This window comes from Rosa rugosa, chromosome 2 (genome assembly GCF_958449725.1).
Source record: "Rosa rugosa chromosome 2, drRosRugo1.1, whole genome shotgun sequence".
NCBI classification, from domain to species: Eukaryota; Viridiplantae; Streptophyta; class Magnoliopsida; order Rosales; family Rosaceae; genus Rosa; species Rosa rugosa.
In genome coordinates this window covers 32,816,491-32,836,496 of record NC_084821.1, presented here as the reverse complement: position 1 = coordinate 32,836,496, position 20,006 = coordinate 32,816,491, and the positions used below count along the sequence as shown (strand labels likewise).

Here is a 20,006-nt window from a genome sequence, read left to right as displayed (position 1 = left end):
TGAATCCGTCTGTGGCGGCGGAGCCGTGGGACAGTCAAGTTACAGTCGGGTTGGGTCAATAGTATCCGAGTCGGGTTAGGGTTTTCTAGAGAGAGAAAGGGTTTCCGGATTTGAAAAGCTTTGTAATTTTTTGAAAATTCTGAAAAATTTTCTTTGTACAAGAAAATTTCCAAAAATAGAATATCTTCTGCTGACCATAATTTTTTTATATAATCTCAGAAAAATGCATACTGTATGTCCACGAACTCGTATAGATGTGCTCTACGACATTCATGAATAAAGTTTTTTGAGAAGATCAACGAAGAAAAAGTCGACTATCAACCTCTCGAAAATAAAACATTTTTAAGTAAAAATTTGTTCAAAACACATTTACTTCATGACCGACGAATTCAGAAAAGGCATACCAACAAGTGTAAACGCGCAAACCAACACCTCAATAATTTCAATTAAACAATATAAATCAAAAAATAAATATTTGGGGTATTACAATACCCGTGCAATGCACATGTGATTGGTGAAGACTATTCAATTGTCACCACTTATTTAAAAAATAATTGGTATATTATTTTTTGCTTACTAAAATAACTATTAGATGATTTGATTATAAGTTTTTATTTTCTATATTAAAGGATATTTTGAACAATCCATATTTTAGTGAAGCATACACTTTACTCTATAGTATAGATAGATAGATAGATAGATAGATGTCGAGGAATAGTTGAAACAAATAGGTCACTTATATAGACACTTTCTGATTGGTATATTGATTCAGTTAGTTTGAACTCTTCTGATTTTTATGGCAAAAACACAAAAGAGCATATTCTGGAAGAAGTATGTCAAAACTACACCGCACAACAAGATGAAAAATGAATTTCTTACAAATACTCTAATGGTTGTTCATAAGAACTAGATGAAAATTTTATTCATATTGACTAATACAGTAAAAGGCTTTGCTTCCAACGATCATAGGGTACAATTTGAATAGATATGTAAATTTAATCAAGGTTTTCGCTTTCAGTAATTGTAATAGATTTTGATATTGACTTCTTTCATTGTTTTTTTTTATAATATTTTTATTTTTATTTATTTTATCATGTTTGTTTGTATATATGCTGGAGATGTTGGAAATGAATGGTTACTTATATTCATTTTATTTAGACTTCTGCTTAGAAAGTGTCACGCCCCTGATTTTTACACAAATAAAAATCGATATACAATCCCATAATTATACATGCGTGATTCTTTCAGTCATCAATACAAAATACCTGGAACATCTTTCCCTTAAAACAAGTACATACTGATGCCCTGAACCCTCCAAGTTAATATACACTCGCTCCACAGAGTTATATATTATACAAACTTACGAATTAAATTGCCATCACAAGATAAAACGTAAATGCTCCTCAGAGCTTACTACATAGCGGAAGTCATACACTGGCATAGCCAACAAAATTTGCTTCCTACCCGTTCTGCTGCCAACAAGCTACCACAGCTTCAGCCACAATTTCCCTGACCTGCAGGATTAACCCCTACACCTTTTGAATGGTGCACCGGGTTGCCACACAACAAACCCAGTAAGCTTTTGCAAGCCCGTATGAGTAACTCATGAACATCAATCAACAACTCACACAAATCAGCTTAAGGAAAACATGCAACCATGATTCCTTCTAACATTCCATATCCCTTCCACCGAAAGGACAACATAAATCACCGCTGTGACAATGTTCTATTTGCTAACTTAACCATCAAGAAGCAATTCAAGTCTCATCTAGACAATAGAAGAATACTCTCGGAACTCTCCTTTAAACTACATACTTATGAGTTTTCAGCAACCTCGACCGTTACCCCCATAAGCTATAATGGCAGACAGACTAGTGCTCTAGCTGATCGTACCCACTTGCTCGGCCAACTGCGTGATTCCCTATTTCTTGCATTGGTCACTATCTGCGACCTGTTACCATCTGTGACCTATGATCATTCAGACCCCGTCTGGTCTCGGAATCAACCATTGGTCACCATCTGTGACTCTTGATCTTCAGACCCTATCTGGTCTCCGAATCAAACGTTAAGTAAGTCGCACCCGACCTAAAAACGTTACAAACATCTAGTTTCGGCTTTCCCCATCCCTGCTCACCATCTGTGGCTCTTGGTACAAGGACCAATACATTTAAAATGAGTCACGCTTGACTCAAAAATGTAACATCAAACTCAATACTTTTCAAACAATAGAAAACATCTTTTTCCACAATATTGTTTCCTGAAAAGTCACATTCAACAATAATATGAACACCATCATGCATATTATTCCATCACACATCACTCACAGGAATATATATATTGGACTAAATACTGTTTAGTCCTTGAGCTTTTAACCATAAAACACTTCAGTCCCCGACCTTCTAATTTCACACGTTTAGTCCCTGTACTTCAAAATTTCAGACCAATAGGTCCTTGCTGTCTAAAAGTCATTGCGAAATGTCTATTATGCCCTCAGTTATTATTTTTTAATTAATTATTTTTTTTTTTCTAAAAGGAATTTTTTCCCCCTTCTTTTTTTCTGTTTTTTTTTCCTTTCTTTCTTTCTGTTTGAAAAAAAAAAAAGAATATATAAATAAAATAAAGAACAAAGAATAAAAAAAAAAAAAAGAGAAAGGAATAAATTTATTAAAAAAAAAAAGAATTGAGGGCATAATAGACATTTCGCCGCGACTTTTAGACGGCAATGACCTATTGGTCTGAAATTTTGAAGTACAGGGACTAAACGTGTGAAATTAGAAGGTCAGGGACTGAAGTGTTTTATGGTCAAAAGCTCAAGGACTAAACAATATTTAGTCCATATATATTTCACGTAAATATATATATACGTAGTCATTCGCTCAGGAATGCCTACTAATACCAACTATAGTTTGCAGTTGAATAATTAACGCCAAAACAATAATGGTAATTCCGTTCATAATGAACCTTGTGAGATTACTCACCTCGAAACTCCTGCTGCGTCTTCAATATAGAACAAAGCAGCCAATCCACCAAATAACCGTCCAAAATACTTCGTCAAGTACCTAATCACATACGGTTTCCACTTAGTAACGATTTACATTTGATTTAAGTCCGAAACCCCTGTTTTGAACTAAAATCCCCAAAGTGGCGCCAATCGAGGCAAAACCACATCCGAGACCTCCCAAAGTCTCCGGAATACGTCCACGATCGATATGACCAAACCACAAGTCGATCGGACGCTCGAATCCTCACGGATCGAACAAATCGATCGGTATGAAACCGTAAAAATCATAACAAATCCATTCGAACTCCAAAATTTGCATATTATATATCGAAACGCTCGTATCAACGAGTAGAACATATATAATACCAAAAACAGTTCCTTACATGGCCGGAACACCGCCGGAACGCCGCCACAGGCGGTGGCGCACCGCCGCCGGCCAAAACTCAATATTTCACAAAACTCCCAACATCAAAGCTGATCATCTAAGCATGCTTGTGAATTTTCATAACTAGCTCGAAGTCAGAAAACAAGCATAAAGGGTCGAAAACTACCTCACAAGCTTTGAATCTTTGCTCAATCCGAGTTGAACCGATTTCCACGTAAATCGATCCAAACAAACATCATAGATCGATTCAGAAGGCCCCCACGAAGCCAAGGAAGGAAACTTGAAGCCGTGCCGTCGCCGGAACTATGTTTTCCGGCCGAGTCCGAATACACCAAACCCCGCCGCCTTCTAGCGCCATCACCGCCGCGAATCGCCGCTAGAGGACACGACGGCAACGACGAACCGATCTGGAAAGTTTTGTCGCCGGAGACCGTCGGAGCTCGCTGGAAAAGCCGGATCGAGTTTCCGGGTTCGGGTCGGGTCAGTCGCGGGTGAGGAGAGAGAACGGAGCGTTTCTGGTTTCCGGAAAAGGAAAATGGAAAAATGGAAAGGGAAAAATTCACCAACGGTGTCTGGACACTTAGGAGACTTTCAGAATGATACCTGAACTTACAAAGTTATCAATGTGATACCTGGACTTATTTTTTCGTATCAACGACATACCTACGACCAATTTCCGTGACAAAATTTAACGGCTCCGTGACGGAAATTGGTCGTAGGTATCACATTGATACGAAAAAATAAGTCCAGGTATCACATTGATAACTTTGTAAGTTCAGGTATCATTCTGAAAGTCCCCTAAGTATCCAGACACCGTTGGTGAATTTTTCCCCTTTTTTTTTCCCCCATTTCTTTTCTTTCTTTCTTCTTCTTCTTCTTCTTTTTTGGTTTCTTTATTCTCTCTTTCTCTCCTTGCCAAGACCACCGCTTTCGGAGAACCCACCATCGAATATGCAGGAACAAAATGGGGGAGAGCCACAACAACCTCCACCACCGCACAACAACGTCGTCCTCCGCTGCTTCTCGATTGGGTTTGGGGATAAGGACTACTTCTTCCTCCACCGCTAGCGAAATCGTGGAGGCTTAAGGCCACATTCTAAAGGCCACCGGCCGGAAGGACCGCCACAGCAAGGTTTGCACCACCAAAGGCCCCAGGGACTGCAGCATCCGGCTCGTCGCCCACACCGCCATTCAATTCTACGACATGCAGGACCGACTTGGATACGATCGGCCTAGCAAGGCCGTCGATTGGAGGGGTGGGATTGGAGCTGTGATTTGAGAGTTGAGGGCTGGCGGGGTCTGAGTTTCTGATCAATGGTGTATAAAAGGGGGTCGGAGGAGAGAACGAGAGTGGTGGTGGTCAAGTCATTGGCGGCGGCGGCGGGGATGAACTCGGAGTGAGCGGTGAAGCCTCAATGCACAATTTCAATTTGCTATAGGATTTGAAGTTGGGGAAACCAGAAACATCTGTGGTGCATGAAGGTGGATTGAGACGCAGTGGCGATGTTTGATCGGCGATCGACAGTGGGAATCGAACGAGCAAGATGATTTGAATCTTGATGATTCAAATCTGGGGAAGAAGAAACCAGAAAAGAAGAAGAAGAAAGAAAGAAAGAAGAATAAAGAAAAAAAGAAAAGATAAGAAAGAATTTGAGGGTAAATCAATCCTTTTGTCTTCATTAAGTGACTCACGTGCATCGCACGTGCAAAATTGAGAAAAATTCACCAACGGTGTCTGGACACTTAGGGGACTTTCAGAATGATACCTGAACTTAGAAAGTTATCAATGTGATACCTGGACTTATTTTTTCGTATCAACGTCATACCTACGACCAATTTCCGTGACAAAATTTAACGGCTCCGTGACGGAAATTGGTCGTAGGTATAGAACTTGGTCGTAAGTTTCCGAAAATGGAAACTCCTATTTATAGAACTTTCCCAAAACTTCAAACGCTCATAACTTTCACATACGAACTCTGATTTTCGCGTTCCACATGTCCACGAACTCGTATCGACGTGCTCTACAACTTTCGTGAAGGAAGTTTTCGGAGAATATCAACGTATCCAAAGTCAACCTTAGCAACCCCCCCTAAAGTCATACTTCCGAATAAAAATTCGTCCAAAACACTTCCGCTCCATCCACGAGCCACAAAACCGTCCAATAACCACTAAATAATTACGAATTTCCGGGGCATCATAGAAAGAGATTACTATGCTATGGTATATGCTAAGAAACCTTCGGAAAAAAGAAAAAGGTAACCAACCTAAAGAAAATAAGTTATATACTTCCGCTGACCATTGGCAGTAGTGTCACACCTAGGACTCGGTTTCGGTGGATTTAAGCCCCTAACGCCGAATCCGAGGTGTGAGTGTTACAAATCAGAATGTAAATAAACTCATCCTTCTAGGCTCTTCATTCTAGGCTTGTCCAATCCCTTTCCAACTCGACAAAATTCTTAAAACTTGTCTACAAAAGATATTAATAGAGATGGGTGGGTGAGCAAAACCACGCACTCAGTGAGTAGATCATGTAACATGTCAGGGAAGCCTATGTCATTTTACACACACTAGAAAGTAGTATATCGTATACACAACAATTCACAGTAATTCATTACATTGCATCATCCCTTCTTATTGGTTATCCTTCAATTTAGTGTACCCCACGGGAACCCTAATGACTTTCTCTAGCTCTATACCACCATGTGACACATCCTTACCTTGGCATAACCAATCAAGAAGTTCTCATGCTCCGTGACTAGTCAAACAATGGATCCAGCACATAATATGTATAAACTCCACATATTTAGCAAATAGACATGCTTCACTTGAAAATAGAGAGATATTTCGTAAATAGCTAAAATCATGTTTTTCCACATTTTTTTTATTGCAATTAAGAATATTTGAAGCATATTACATAGCCCACTCACCTTGACAATATGAATCGCCTTTCAGAATACCGATCGTAAATTGAGCATTCTAAAAAGAACTTTTTAGAAATCACCATTGGATCTAACTCAAACCTCTATGGATAGAAAGAGGGCACCAAGACAAATCTGTATCTTTTTGCGGATCTTAAAATTGGAGTTACGGATCAAAAGTATTTGATCCGTCGAAGTTTTTGAGAGAGAGCTAGAGAGAGAAAAATTGAGAAAGGGTCAGCCAAAATGAAAAAATGTGAGGAGATGGGGCTGGTGAGCTGGACCCTATTTACAACCTCAAAGAATGAAGCGTGTCAACCAAGGATTGGTTACTTTGGTGCCACGTACGTGTCAACACCATACAACACCACCAAACCAAAACCAAATAGGTGCCGTGTGTATAGTGAATAATGCTGATGACATCATCAACATCACATGGATGACATTAGCATGAGCGGGTCTCTTCTCAAGTGCCACGTGTCAGTCCCTCCACCAATCGGAACATGACACGTCAGTATTTCCTATTTTCATCCAATTAAACTTTAAAAATTCTTTAAAAATAGCTCAGGAACCCCAAAAATTCACCAAAAAATGTTACAAACTCGTGGCAACCTCTACTTTCTAATTCCAACCTCAAAATAAAATTTGACCAACTTCAAAATTTGGGATCTCATAAGTAGGGTATTGCATGGCTTATTGGCTTGAGATTCCGAAATAAATCCTCCATATCTATCTCAGACTGGATTAATGAGGTTTTCAGGTTCTTTTTCAACTGATTATGGTGATATTTCTTACAATTTAGTGGGTCAATTTGTGTGAGCACAACAACATTTTAATTTTGGAAGGGAGGCGTGAGTTTCCCTGTTGTCGTTAACGGTTGGAGTATGCAAATGTTAGAGAACTTCAAGCATGTTCAAGCTGCTACATTTGCAAGGGTAAGCGACCTCCTTCGATAGAGTAGCGACGAACTCTCGGAGAAGGCTTAAATTCAATGTTGATAGGATTTTTATGAGAACAAAAACCTTGGAGATGTTGGCACTATGCTTATAAATGATAATGATAGTTGTTTGGGTGCACTGAGTAGATGTGTAAGTGAAGGTTTACAAGTAAAAGTCCTAGCTCTTAGGATTGAGATTCCCCTTGCCTTGAAAAATGGCTAGCAACATATTGGTATTGAGAGTGATGTACAATTTGGTACTTCTGGATGTAGTTCAAAGAAATGTGGGAGACAATTTCTCCATTGATCGAGCGCACTTTAATTGATATTAAATAATTTTAACGAATTTAATGAAGTGTGTGAGAAGTATATTTTTCACAAAGAAAATCGATCCCTTTATAAATTAAACTGCGGCTTTTGAAGGCATCAACTTCTGACTCCGAAGATGACAAAATGAATGGTCTTGCACGCAGGACCACCACTCGCTTGCGTGTCCCTCCTCATATAAATGATAATATGTCTCATATATGTTTCCATTTAATAGAGATTAGAGAACCCACAAAAGATCTTGAAGAAAATACACATATTGGTTTTCTTATATTTCTTTTTGGTCACATCATAACTGTAATCCACTATGTATATATATTACTCGAGCAAAGCTTCTTGATTCATTTCATACTCTAGGGAGGTGGTAGGTGTTTGTGAATTGACTCAATTGAGAGTGTTGCATGAGGATAATATATATGTAATATTTATGTATTTGTTGGTTCAATTTGGCCATTGGCGTGCCCTATTATACACACTATTAGATAGCTTGCACGTTTAAAACGCGTACACCTAGCTAGATAGCTACAAGATGAATCATCAGCAAGTTTTAGGCAAGTTAGATTTGTGGAATATAAAAGCCCCACTGTAACTTTCCCAAGGCAACTACTGAATTTGGCAAATGATATACAGAGATAGAAATTGAGAGATTGCACTACTTGATTATTAATTACTTAATTAGATGTCTTGTATATTGTTTGGAATTATAAAATTACTTAAAAGTGAGTCTGTTATTTAGTATATAAATGATAAAATGGTGTAATGCTATACACTGAAATAAAAATAATAATAATAATAACAAAGTAATTTTAATTTTTTGTGAATCATGATAGTTTATTTCATTAAATAGAGATGAAGTTAAAAAATTAAGACCACCCAAAAAGAGTACAATAAAGAGTCACTACTGAGGGAAGAAAGATGTTGATATTTTTCGACCTAGCCGCTCTAGCCCTAGGGATACTTTCTCGTTGGTAGAAAGCAAATCGGTCCATCATGGATCTGGACGTACTCAGCTGGAATTGCCGAGGTATATGTAACGATGCAACGGTCAGGGCGCTGAAAGATTTGATTACTCAGAACAGGCCCCAGATCGTGTTTCTCTGTGAGACCAAAATCAGCCGCAGGGAAGAGTTTGAGCGCCTACAGCATGCTTTAGGTTTTGCTCATGCAGAGGCGGTGCTGAGTGAAGGACAAGCAGGAGGCCTGGGTTTCTTTTGGAGTGATGAGGTTCAGTTGCGGATCCGAACGACCTCGGCGCATCACATGGATGCGGAATTGGTAGGGGGCGCAGGTGTACTGTCATGGCGGCTAACTGGTTTTTACGGTTATGCTCGGACTGCGGAGAGAGACCGATCATGGCAGCTACTCCGTGAACTGTCCGATCTTGATTCCTTACCGTAGATTGTGATTGGTGATTTTAATGAGATACTGAATAATGGGGAGAAGATTGATGGGCCGCTTAGGGCGGAACGGCAGATGCGAGGTTTCAGGGAAGCTTTGGGATATGGGGATCTGCTCGACCTAGGGTTCCATGGATCTTTAGCTACGTGGTGGAATTCAGAAACTCAGCTGCGACTGGATAGGGCGGTTTGTACGCCATCTTGGTTTGACCTATTTGGGCATTCTAAGCTGTTTCATTTGTTGCCCTTTGATTCAGACCATGTTCCTATCTTGTTAAGGGCTAGTTCAGTTCCTCTGGTGACCAGACCAAAGTCTCATCGGTTCAAGTTTGAAGCATATTGGGTACAACATCCGGATTGTGCTGGGGTTGTGGAGGAGGCTTGGCGGACTGATATTACTGGTACCCCAATGTTTTGCGTTGCAAAGAAAATTGAACACACCCGAATCCGTTTGGATAGATGGCAGAAGCAGACTTTTCGTTGTAGACAAATCCAAATGCTCGGTATAAGGACTAGAATGGAGGAACTCCTTGGAGTGACTATTTCTGAGGTCGTACAACAAGAGAAGAAGGAGTTGTTGGATCGCCTTCAAACTTTGTTGCATCAAGAGGAGATGTTTTGGAGACAACGATCTAAAGTTACCTGGCTTAAGGAAGGGGACCGAAATACGGGTTTCTTTCATAGGAAAGCTGATAATAGAAGACGCAAAAATAGGTTGCAAGGACTATATGATGCACATGGGCAGTGGAAGGAGGAGGATGCGGATGTGGAGGAAATTGTCACGTCCTATTTTGAAAACATGTTCCAGGCTTCTAACGTGGATTTTGAGGCTGTGAATAAGACATTGGACGCTATACAACCTTGCGTTAGTCAGGAGATGAATGCTCGGTTATGTGCAGATTATACGTTCGAAGAGGTTTGTCATGCTTTATTCCAGATGTATCCAACAAAGTCTCCAGGTCCAGATGGGATGCCCCCATTATTTTTTCAACAATATTGGAATATCATTGGGGTTGATGTGTTTGAAGCAGTGAGGAGCTTCTTACAAACAGGGCAGTTACTCCGCCAAATTAATTACACACATATATGTCTAATTCCAAAGGTCAGTTCTCCTGAAAGTATGTCTGATTTGAGGCCAATTGCGTTGTGTAATGTTATTTATAAGATATGTTCAAAAGTGATTGCGAACAGGTTGAAAGTTATCTTGCCATCCGTGATTTCACCCTTTCAAAGTGCTTTTGTTCCGGGACGTCTCATCACGGACAATATTCTTGTTGCTAATGAGATAGCGCATTTTGTGCATAATAAAAGGGATGGTGGTGAAGGGTTTATGGCTCTAAAATTGGATCTAAGTAAGGCGTATGATCGCATGGAGTGGGTCTTCCTGAGAATGGTGATGGTCCGGTTTGGTTTTACTCAGAGTTGGATTGACACAGTCATGCAATGTGTATCCTCTGTTCGGTATTCCTTTTTGATTAGGGGCAAACCGAGAGGCCATGTTTGCCCTAGTCGGGGTTTGCGTCAGGGCGATCCTCTGTCACCGTATTTGTTTTTTCTTGGGGCTGAAGGTTTCTCTGCGTTGTTGCAACAGAAGCAGGCGTTGGGGCTATTGCCTGGGATAGAGGTGTGTGCAAATGCTCCATCCATAAATCATTTATTGTTTGCTGATGACAGCATGATTTATGCGCATGCTTCTCTAGAGGCTTGCTATGAGTTGACGGATGTTATTGAGACATATGGGAGGGCCTCAGGACAACTTGTCAATTTTGAGAAGAGTTCAGTGGCTTTTAGTAAGAATACTTCGGTGGAAATGTAGGAGGAGGTTTCGAGTTATTTGGGGGTACCGGTGGTGGAAGCACATGAAAAGTACCTGGGATTGCCTACATATGTAGGTAATAAGAAGACTGCTACGTTTCAATACATAAAAGAAAAGTTGGAGCAGAAACTGGCAGGCTGGCAAGGAAAATTGCTTAGTGGGGCAGGAAAAGATATTCTAATCAGAGTGGTGGCTTCGGCGTTACCTACTTATGCTATGAGTGTTTTTAAACTGACGAAAAACTTTTGTGATGATATGGAACAAATGTGTGCCCGGTTTTGGTGGGGGAGTACTCTAGACAAGCGGAAGATCCATTGGAAATCTTGGAATGTATTGTGTAATCCAAAGGAGACTGGTGGTCTTGGCTTTCGGAGTCTGCCGGACTTTAATTCTGCTATGTTAGCCAAACAGGCTTGGCGCGTGCTTCTTAATCCTTCTTCTCTAGTTGCTCGTATGTATAAGGCAAAGTATTTTCCAGATGTCTCGTTTTGGGAGGCTACTCCTCATGCTTCACCTTCCTATTCCTGGAGAAGTATATTTTCTACACGGGATTTGCTTCAGGAATCTTGTTGTTGGCAAGTGGGGGATGGGAAGGATATTGGAATTTTCTCTTCTAATTGGATTCCAGCTTTACCTAATGGGAAACCGTCAGCCACAGGCTTGGCTCAACGGGAAGTAACATTGGTGGAGGATTTAATTGTGGAGACAGGGGTGTGGGATGAGGCCAAAATCTTGCGGCTGTTTTCGATGGAGGAAGCAGTGGCTATTATTAATATTCCTTTGAGTCGAAGGGTGGTAAATGATAGGTTGATTTGGAGGTTGACCAAGGATGGTAAGTTCTCTGTGAAATTGACCTACCATTTTTCGTTTTCTAACTCTTCTCATTTTAATCCCATCCTATCGTCTGTGGGAGCACCTTTTTGGAAGAAGATTTGGAAATCATCTATTCCAAATAAGGCAAAGATTCATATGTGGAGGGTATGTTTGGATATTTTGCCTTCTCTTGTTAAGTTGGAGTCGAGAAGGGTGCAGTTAGAGTCCTTGATGTGTGTGTTATGTGAGACATATCAGGAGTCCACTTTACATCTTTGTAAGGATTGTGCTTTCACTCAGAGGGTGTTGCAGTCCAATATGGTTTTGAGACAGGTTTGCTATGGACCTCAACATGAAGGCCGAGATTTGCTTCAATGGTTAGCTGCATGTGCGGCGGAGTTGTCTCCAACAAGATTTGGAGACTTTCTGTTTCTTCTGTATGGGATTTGGAAGGAGAGAAATGATCGGGTTTGGGACCAAAAGAAGGGGGACGCAAGTGATGTGGTGATTCGGACGATGTCTAGATTACAGGAATATCGGTTTCATACCTTGAACAATGGGGAAGGAAAGATTAGACGAAGCAGGGTGGTGCGGTGGGTTGCACCTCCGGTGGGTTTTTTGAAGATTAATGTTGACGGGGCATTCGATCATGTGACCCGAAAGGGGGGAGCGGGCTTTGTGATTCGTAATGAACTCGGGGTTATGCTGGCAGGAGGAGCTTGTCCTCTCACTGGGTTATTGTCTCCGGAGCACGGGGAGGTGCTAGCTTGTAAGAAGGCAATGGAATTTGTGCTGGACCATACTTTCTTTCCTGCCATATTGGAGACAGATGCGTTGGTAGTTCAAGGTCAGTTGAGTGTTTCGACTACTGGTAATACGTCCGTTCTGGGACGATTATATGATGATATGGTGACTATGTTGCAGACTCATTTTTTTGTGAAGGTGACTCATGTAGGCCGCCTGGGCAATGGTGTAGCCCATCAGTTAGCAGCTTATGCTTGCTCTTTGCAGCAAGATTGTTTTTATTTTTCTACTCCTCCATTTCTTTCAGCTGCCGTTGCAGCGGAACTTTGTATGGTTTGATTGATTTTCTATTGCAATAAAGGGCTGACTTCTTCTTTCAAAAAAAAAAGAAAAAAGAGTCACTACTGAAGTAATTTCACTGAAGGTAGATAATAGCTCCCAGAACCCGAACAATAAACTTAATAGGCAATTAAACTTATTATTATCCATAACATTTTCTAAAAAAAAAAAAAAAAAACTAAAAATATCGGACAAGACCCTAACATAAGGGTATATTAGCCCCCTCCTCAAACATGTTATCCAAATAAAGAATAAACTGAAAACGTAAAATTCATACCTAGATAAACAATCCATACAAACATGCCCAAATGTGAGAACTACAACTTGATTGAGACCAAACAGCCCAGTCCCAAGACAAACACCTAGCACTATATATATATGTCGCACCAAGCTGCCACCACCCCTGGGCATTTAAACCCTAAAACCTGAGAAACTAGCCCAGCAATGAACCTCAAACTAACGAAAACGATCTCTTAGATGTTGCGTACAAACAGACTGTAGGGTTTGCTTAAGGAAAATGTCAAAGAACAAGTTGAAGAGAACACTAAAAAAGATGCTTCGAAAAACATTAAAAAATACATTGATGTTGCGTGTGTGTTAAGCCGTTAATGTATTAATATTTGAGAAATAAAATGAAAAGAAGTTAATTAGAATGGTTTATCTCATTAAAAAAGGATTCAACAAACTAAACGGTTGAAGAAATGCACTGCCAAGTGTGGACCCAAAAAGCGGAGAGGGAGCTGCCTCTTTCTCCAAAGAAATGAGACTCCCCTCCTCGGAAGGACAGCAAACAAGTGCCCATTAAAGGCTTTAATTTAAAGCGCCTAAGAGTAAGAGGGTGAGGTATGAATGAGCCCAGGATTGGGTGGCGGTTGAGAGGAGACCTTTTATTAATTATTTCGGCTACGTATTCCCAATCCCTCCCTTTACCCAGCTAGCTTTCTCATTTCAACCCCACAGCCATTATTTAACTTCCACACACCTTCACCTACTCTAACCTAAGTTAAACGTACATCAAACACTCCCATCCAGCTTGCTACATCGAACAAAATGGCATTCAGTACCAATCTCCTTGCCGCCGTCTTCACCGCCATGTTATTCATGCTGACATTCCACAGCTGCGGCGTGTCGGCACAGGCGCCGGGGCCAGCTCCTGAGGCGGCGACGGATTGCACCACGCAGCTGGTGACGTTGTCGGACTGCCTGACGTACGTGGAGGAAGGTAGCAACTTGACGAAGCCGGACAAGGCTTGCTGCCCGGAGCTGGCGACGCTGGTTAAAAGCACCCCCCAATGCTTGTGCTACTTGCTTCAGAAGAACAGTACCAGCAGCTACGGCATTGAAATCGACTTGAACAAAGCTCTTCATCTCCCTTCTGTTTGCAAAGTTGAGACCCCTCCTACCAGCGCCTGTGCACGTAAGTCCTAACAGGGCTCTCGATCTCCCTTGTTGTTTTTTTTTATTTCATTCCTAAATTAATTATTTGTTTGTAAGATATTAGGATTACTAATTTAGTCACTTACTTCACACTAGCATTGATTTGTTTACGTATATCGATCTCTGTTTGTTTTTGTTTTTTTATATTAGGATCGGATTACTAATTTAGTCACTTATTTTAGCAGCTAGTTGCTGACCTCAATAGATTCTTCAATTATCATATTTATATTTTTTTTTTTTTTGAGTTTTTGTTTAAGCAATACTTGCGGCATTTCTCTGGTTTTTATGTATCCAGTTTTACATCCCTTAAGATCCCTAGTTGTTGATTACTGTAGATTTGTCCTTAAAATGTAAATTAATTTAGGAACATTGTTAGGGTAATATTAGTAATTTACTATGTATGCATTCTTCATCAAATCCATATGATATTGTTGTTTGTTTATTCCTTATTGCACTACTATTCTATTACACTCCAATACGTTTGTGTAAAACCATTTTTGGATTACTCTGTTTCAGATCAAAAAAAAAAAAAAAAGCCATGTTAGTGATTAAGGCTAGCAATAAGACATATATGACATATAGCTAGGATTGATATCAATCATTTTTGGCAAATTACTATATAGAATCCTATTGATGATGGCATATGGAGCTAGCTAGGGAGTTAGAGGTTATAACTGTATAAGAAGTAAGTAGTCTATCTTTTTGCAATGCTTGCCACTACTCATGATCACCGCACCTTGAATGCTCTCCCATTACTCCCGCTACTCAGTTGAGTTGGCAGTTAGAGGTTTGAATGCTCTCCCATTACTCCCATTAAAGGTTTCTAGCTACCACCAATTTTTATCTTATCACCTTTCTACCAATACTAATTAAATGAGCAATAAGACAAAACCACTCACATGCTTCCTGTTTTCCTGTCCAGCATATATATCTATATATCATAATATACAAACAAGTTAAACATCAGAATATAATACCATGAATTGTTTGATAGTTAAAATATATATCTTTGATAAATTAAATACTAGAAAAGAACATGTTAGAATTTTTCTACACAAATTTGACCCGAAACATTTCATTTGGCTCACAAATTCAAACACATGTTACATTTTGTTCAAACACATGTTACATTTTGGCAATCTATACCAACCAAAACAATATGGTGTCATATAGTTTCTTTGGTATTTCACAATTTCATATCTATTTACAGTTGGAGAAGTAGATGCCAAGTAATTTGAATGTGTAAATGACAGATTTACCGTAGAACCACTTCGAATTTCAACTAGTGTATGCTAACTTTGTTTTCTGATTTTGGCAGTTCTTGGAATACCAGTGGAAGCTCCCATGGCTTCTGAAGGGCCTACTGCTAACTCACCTGGTATTGCTTTTAATCAAATCCATATGTATATATCTTTCTTAAAACAAGCATATATATATATATATATATATATATTTATATATTTATAAGAACATATATGCAGTATAGTCTAATAAGAATCTGACCTTAATAATTACAGCTGGTTCGGAGCTAGCACCTCAAGGACCTTCTGCTTCCCAAGGAAACCAAGCAGACCATGGAGCTTCAACTACTGCTAAATCCCTTATGGCACTCTTTATTGGCTTAGCTATATCTCTTCCTACATTTTTCTGATTTTTACGTTTGGTATTGTTGGTTTAATTTCACATTTTGTTTAAATTGCCCATTTAATCCATTGGTGTTACCAGATATATAATTATTATGTATTTGACTTGTTTTATCAAGATCAATAAATGTCAATTTTGCAAGATTTGTTCTTGTGTTTGTACTTTGTAAATGCTTTATGTTTCATGGTTAGTTACTTTTCTATTGTAACATTGTGAATGACTTGGAAACTTTCTCATGTATTCGATTAACGTGAAAGACTATATAATAGTCTGTCGGTACAATTATACTTCCAATGAAACTCTAAGAGATAAGAGATAACTAATCTAGAGTTAAGAGTTAACTATACTACCATATAGTATCTATAACTAGTCAAATATTGAGTTGAAGAAGAGAAATATTTGTGAGTGTTGTAAATATTATTATCTATGTGGCTGTCCACGTAAATACTAATTAGTTATGTACTTTGATGTAAATTCTATCTCTATATAAGGGAGGCTAATGAGACTGAATGAGAACACTTCTACTTCCTCCCTACTATTCTCTCTCCATATTCTCTCTACTTTATAACACGTTATCAGCACGTTTGCTCTATTTTCCTATAACTCCATGATGATCTATGAGTCTTATGGTACAACATGCATATATAGTTGCTTATCACCAAACCTCTTGATCTACGAGTTTTACTTCTTTTGAATTCATTTGATTTCCTTTTCAAATCATGAGGTTGAACACCCATATACGTCCTTCATTACTGAGGTTCCGCCATAGCTCATATTGTGTATAAGGGTTCCATAATTACCTATCTTTCTTTACATCCCATCTATTAATTATGGGCGTTGGCGGCTGGGATTATGGGCATTGGTGGCGGTTGCTTCTTATGCTTAATTATATCCGTTACAGTAGCTTTTCAAGATTTATATACAGGAAGTGCTAATATTATTGTTGTTTGTTTTTCAAGGTGCCCTTAAGAGATAGCATCTCCACCACGTGTATATACTAGTATATTAATGTCACGCCCCTAATTTTTAACATAAATAAAAATCGATATATAATCTCATAATTATACATGCGTGATCGTTCAGCCATCAATACAAAATACCTGGAAACTTTTTCCCTTTTAAACCAAGTACATACTGATGCCCTGAACCCTCAAAGTTAATATACACTCACTCCACAGAGTTATATATTACACAAGCTTACGAATTAAATTGTCAACAACAAAATAAAACGTAAATGCTCCTCAGAGCTTACTACAACGGAAGTCTTTATAACGGTAAAGTCACAAAATTGACTTCCTACCGTAATGCTACCAGCACGCCACCTCAGGTTCAGCCACGATTACCCTGACCTGCATGATTAACCCCTACACCGTTTGAATGGTGCACCGGGTTGTCACACAACAAACCCGGTAAGCTTTTGCAAGTCCGTATGAGTAACTCAAAACAACTCACACAAAATCACGGGATAAAAGCCCGCACAACTCAGGCCAAACACGAGGAAAACCTTTCGACTCGAGAATAAGGAAAACATACCATGCTTCCCAAAACTATACTCTTTTCTCAAAAGAAAATCACAAAAGTCACACCGTGGCAAAATCATATAAATTGTTAACCTAACAATTCAAATATGATAAATCGATCTAACCTGGATAAAACACATCAAATCGGCCCAACCTGGACAAAACACATCAAATCAGTCCAACCTGGACAAAACACATCAAATCGGTCCAACCTGGACAAAACACATAAGCACATCAATCATACCTATCGTTAACCTAACAAATAGCATATGATTCTTTTAGTCCAACCTGGACAAAATACGTACCCAGTAATCGTAAGTAACCTACTTAGATCCATGAGGTACCATGGCAGACAGACTAGAGCTCTAACTGAATATATCGTAACCTGTCACCTCGGCCAAGGTTCAACCTTACGATATACATTGCCTAAGGATGCAACCTGCAACCCCGGATCTTTAGGTCAACCTGACCGTCAGATCAAACCATTAAACGAGTCGCACCGGACCCCAAATGTCAAATCAAATCAAAAGGAAAAGTCACAACCTGTGACTCTCACATCTTCAGACCACCGGTCGTCGGATCAAAACGTTAAATCAAATCAAAAGGAGAAATCACAACCTGTGACTCTCACATCCTCAGACCACCGGTCGTCGGATCAAAACACATCAAATCAAAAGGAGAAATCACAACATATGACTCTCAATTTCTCAAACACTTTTCAAAACAATAGAAATACCATTTCCCACCATTTGTTTTCCGAAAAGCCACAACCCAAAACAATAAAAACGCATCAATTCATGCATATTGTTTTCATCAATCCACAACCCACCAAAACATATATATTTCACGTAAATATATATATACATAGTCATTCACTCAGGAATACCACTAATACCAACTATAGTTCATTTCGAAAGCTAATCAAAATCAACCAATTAAATCCGTTCATAATTGAACCTTGTGAGATTACTCACCGCAAAACTCCCGTTGCGTCTTCAATACAGAACAAAGCAGCCAAACCACAAAACAACCGTCCAAGAATACTTCCTAAGTACCTAATCACATACAGTTTCAACTTAGTAACGATTCACAAACGATTTAAGTTCGAAACCCCTGTTTTGAACTAAAATCCCCAAAGTAGAGCCAATAAAGGCGAAACCACATCCGAGACCACCCAATGTCTCTGGAATACTTCCACAATCGATATGACCAAACCACAAGTCGATCGGATAGTCGGATCCTCACGGATCGAAATATCGAACGGTCCGAAACCGTAAAAATCATAACATATTCATACGATCTCCAAAAATTGCATATTATATATCAAAACGCTCGTATCGACGAGTAGATGATATACAATACCAGAAACTATCCCTTACATGGCTGGAAGGCTGCCAAAACGCCGCCACAGTCGGCGGTGCAACCACCACAACCACCACTGGCCAAAACTCAAAACCACAACAATCAAGCCATCCAAAAATGTTCATCACGAAGAGTAGAGAAACTTTCATACTTGGAGCTAAGTCTGGTTCGGCCTAGATCGTCCTAGATCAAGCTTGCAAGATCGGCGAATCGCTGCCGTTTGATCAAGCTCCAGATTCATTGTGCACCACTGATCTTCAACCCTTGATCTTCCACTCCACATGCAAAATCGTCCCTCAAGGCGGGTATGAGGATGATCAGAAGGAGGAGGAGATTCCGAAACCACAAAGGATCGACCGAGGAGTCACCGGAAACAGAGAAAATCCGGCAGGATCCGACAACGTCCACTGTAGCTCCTCCGATCTCCACCTTCCGATGGTCTCCGTCGCCGTCAAGCACCAGAGGGAGGACGGCGAGACGACGGCGACCATGTCTGCGTTAATCTCGTCGCCGGCGGACGTCAGGAACGGACGGAAAACTCGGGTTGGGTCACCGGGTTTGGGTCGGGTCGCGCGGAGGCTGAAGAGAGAGAACGGAGAGAAAGGAGAGTTTCCCAAAATGGAAACTTGGAAATTATGAAAATAATTTCGGAAAATTCCTATTTATACCAAAATGGAAAATTCTTCCGAAAGCCATAACTTCTTCATACAAACTCTGATTTCCGCGTTCTGCATGTCCACGAACTTTAATGGTTTGCACAACTCACTTCGAGCAACATCCCCTTGAACAAAATCTCCACCATAAATGGTACCTTCTCTTGACGCATCATTCTCATAACACCAAGTTTGCTTCTCATTGTCCTTACTAAATCTACTCTCCAAAGTAGGTGACACCTTAATTGTGGAATATGCATGAGCTAGCATATCTCCACCACAAACTTGTGTTGGGATCCTTATGGGTCTGCCTCCCTTTAAGGACTGCTGCAATGTTGGTTGCTCTTGAAATTTTACCTTCTTAGAAGTAAATTTCGTTCCTCCACATTTACTATTGCTCATCTTCCCCGAATGCCTATAGGAACCAAGATTGCCAATCTTTCCACCTTGAACAAAACTTTCAATAGAATCAACTGTTCCACCTTGAACAAAGCTCCCTTCCAAACGATAGAGACCATTTACCTTCTTACTCTTCATCACTACGAGTGCTCCCTTCAAAACCTTCATATTTCCATCATGACCCACAATCTTGTGGCCTTCTGAATCCAAAGTGCCAAGAGATATCAAATTCCTATCCAACTTAGGAACATGGCGAACATTCTCTAAAGTCCTCACCGATCCATCATGTACCTTCAATTTGATTGTTCCAACAC

At 39.8% G+C, this 20,006-nt stretch overlaps 1 protein-coding gene across 1 annotated transcript; it reads left to right on the top strand.

Annotated features, from left to right (window-relative positions):
- The first annotated feature begins 13,577 nt into the window (after positions 1 to 13,577).
- On the top strand, positions 13,578 to 15,901 carry LOC133732210 (non-specific lipid transfer protein GPI-anchored 2). Its single transcript, XM_062159705.1, has 3 exons — positions 13,578 to 14,094; positions 15,433 to 15,492; positions 15,632 to 15,901. The coding sequence occupies exons 1-3, from the start codon at positions 13,728 to 13,730 to the stop codon at positions 15,763 to 15,765; spliced, it is 561 nt and encodes a 186-aa protein (XP_062015689.1). The 5' UTR covers positions 13,578 to 13,727; the 3' UTR covers positions 15,766 to 15,901.
- Positions 15,902 to 20,006: the final 4,105 nt, after the last annotated feature.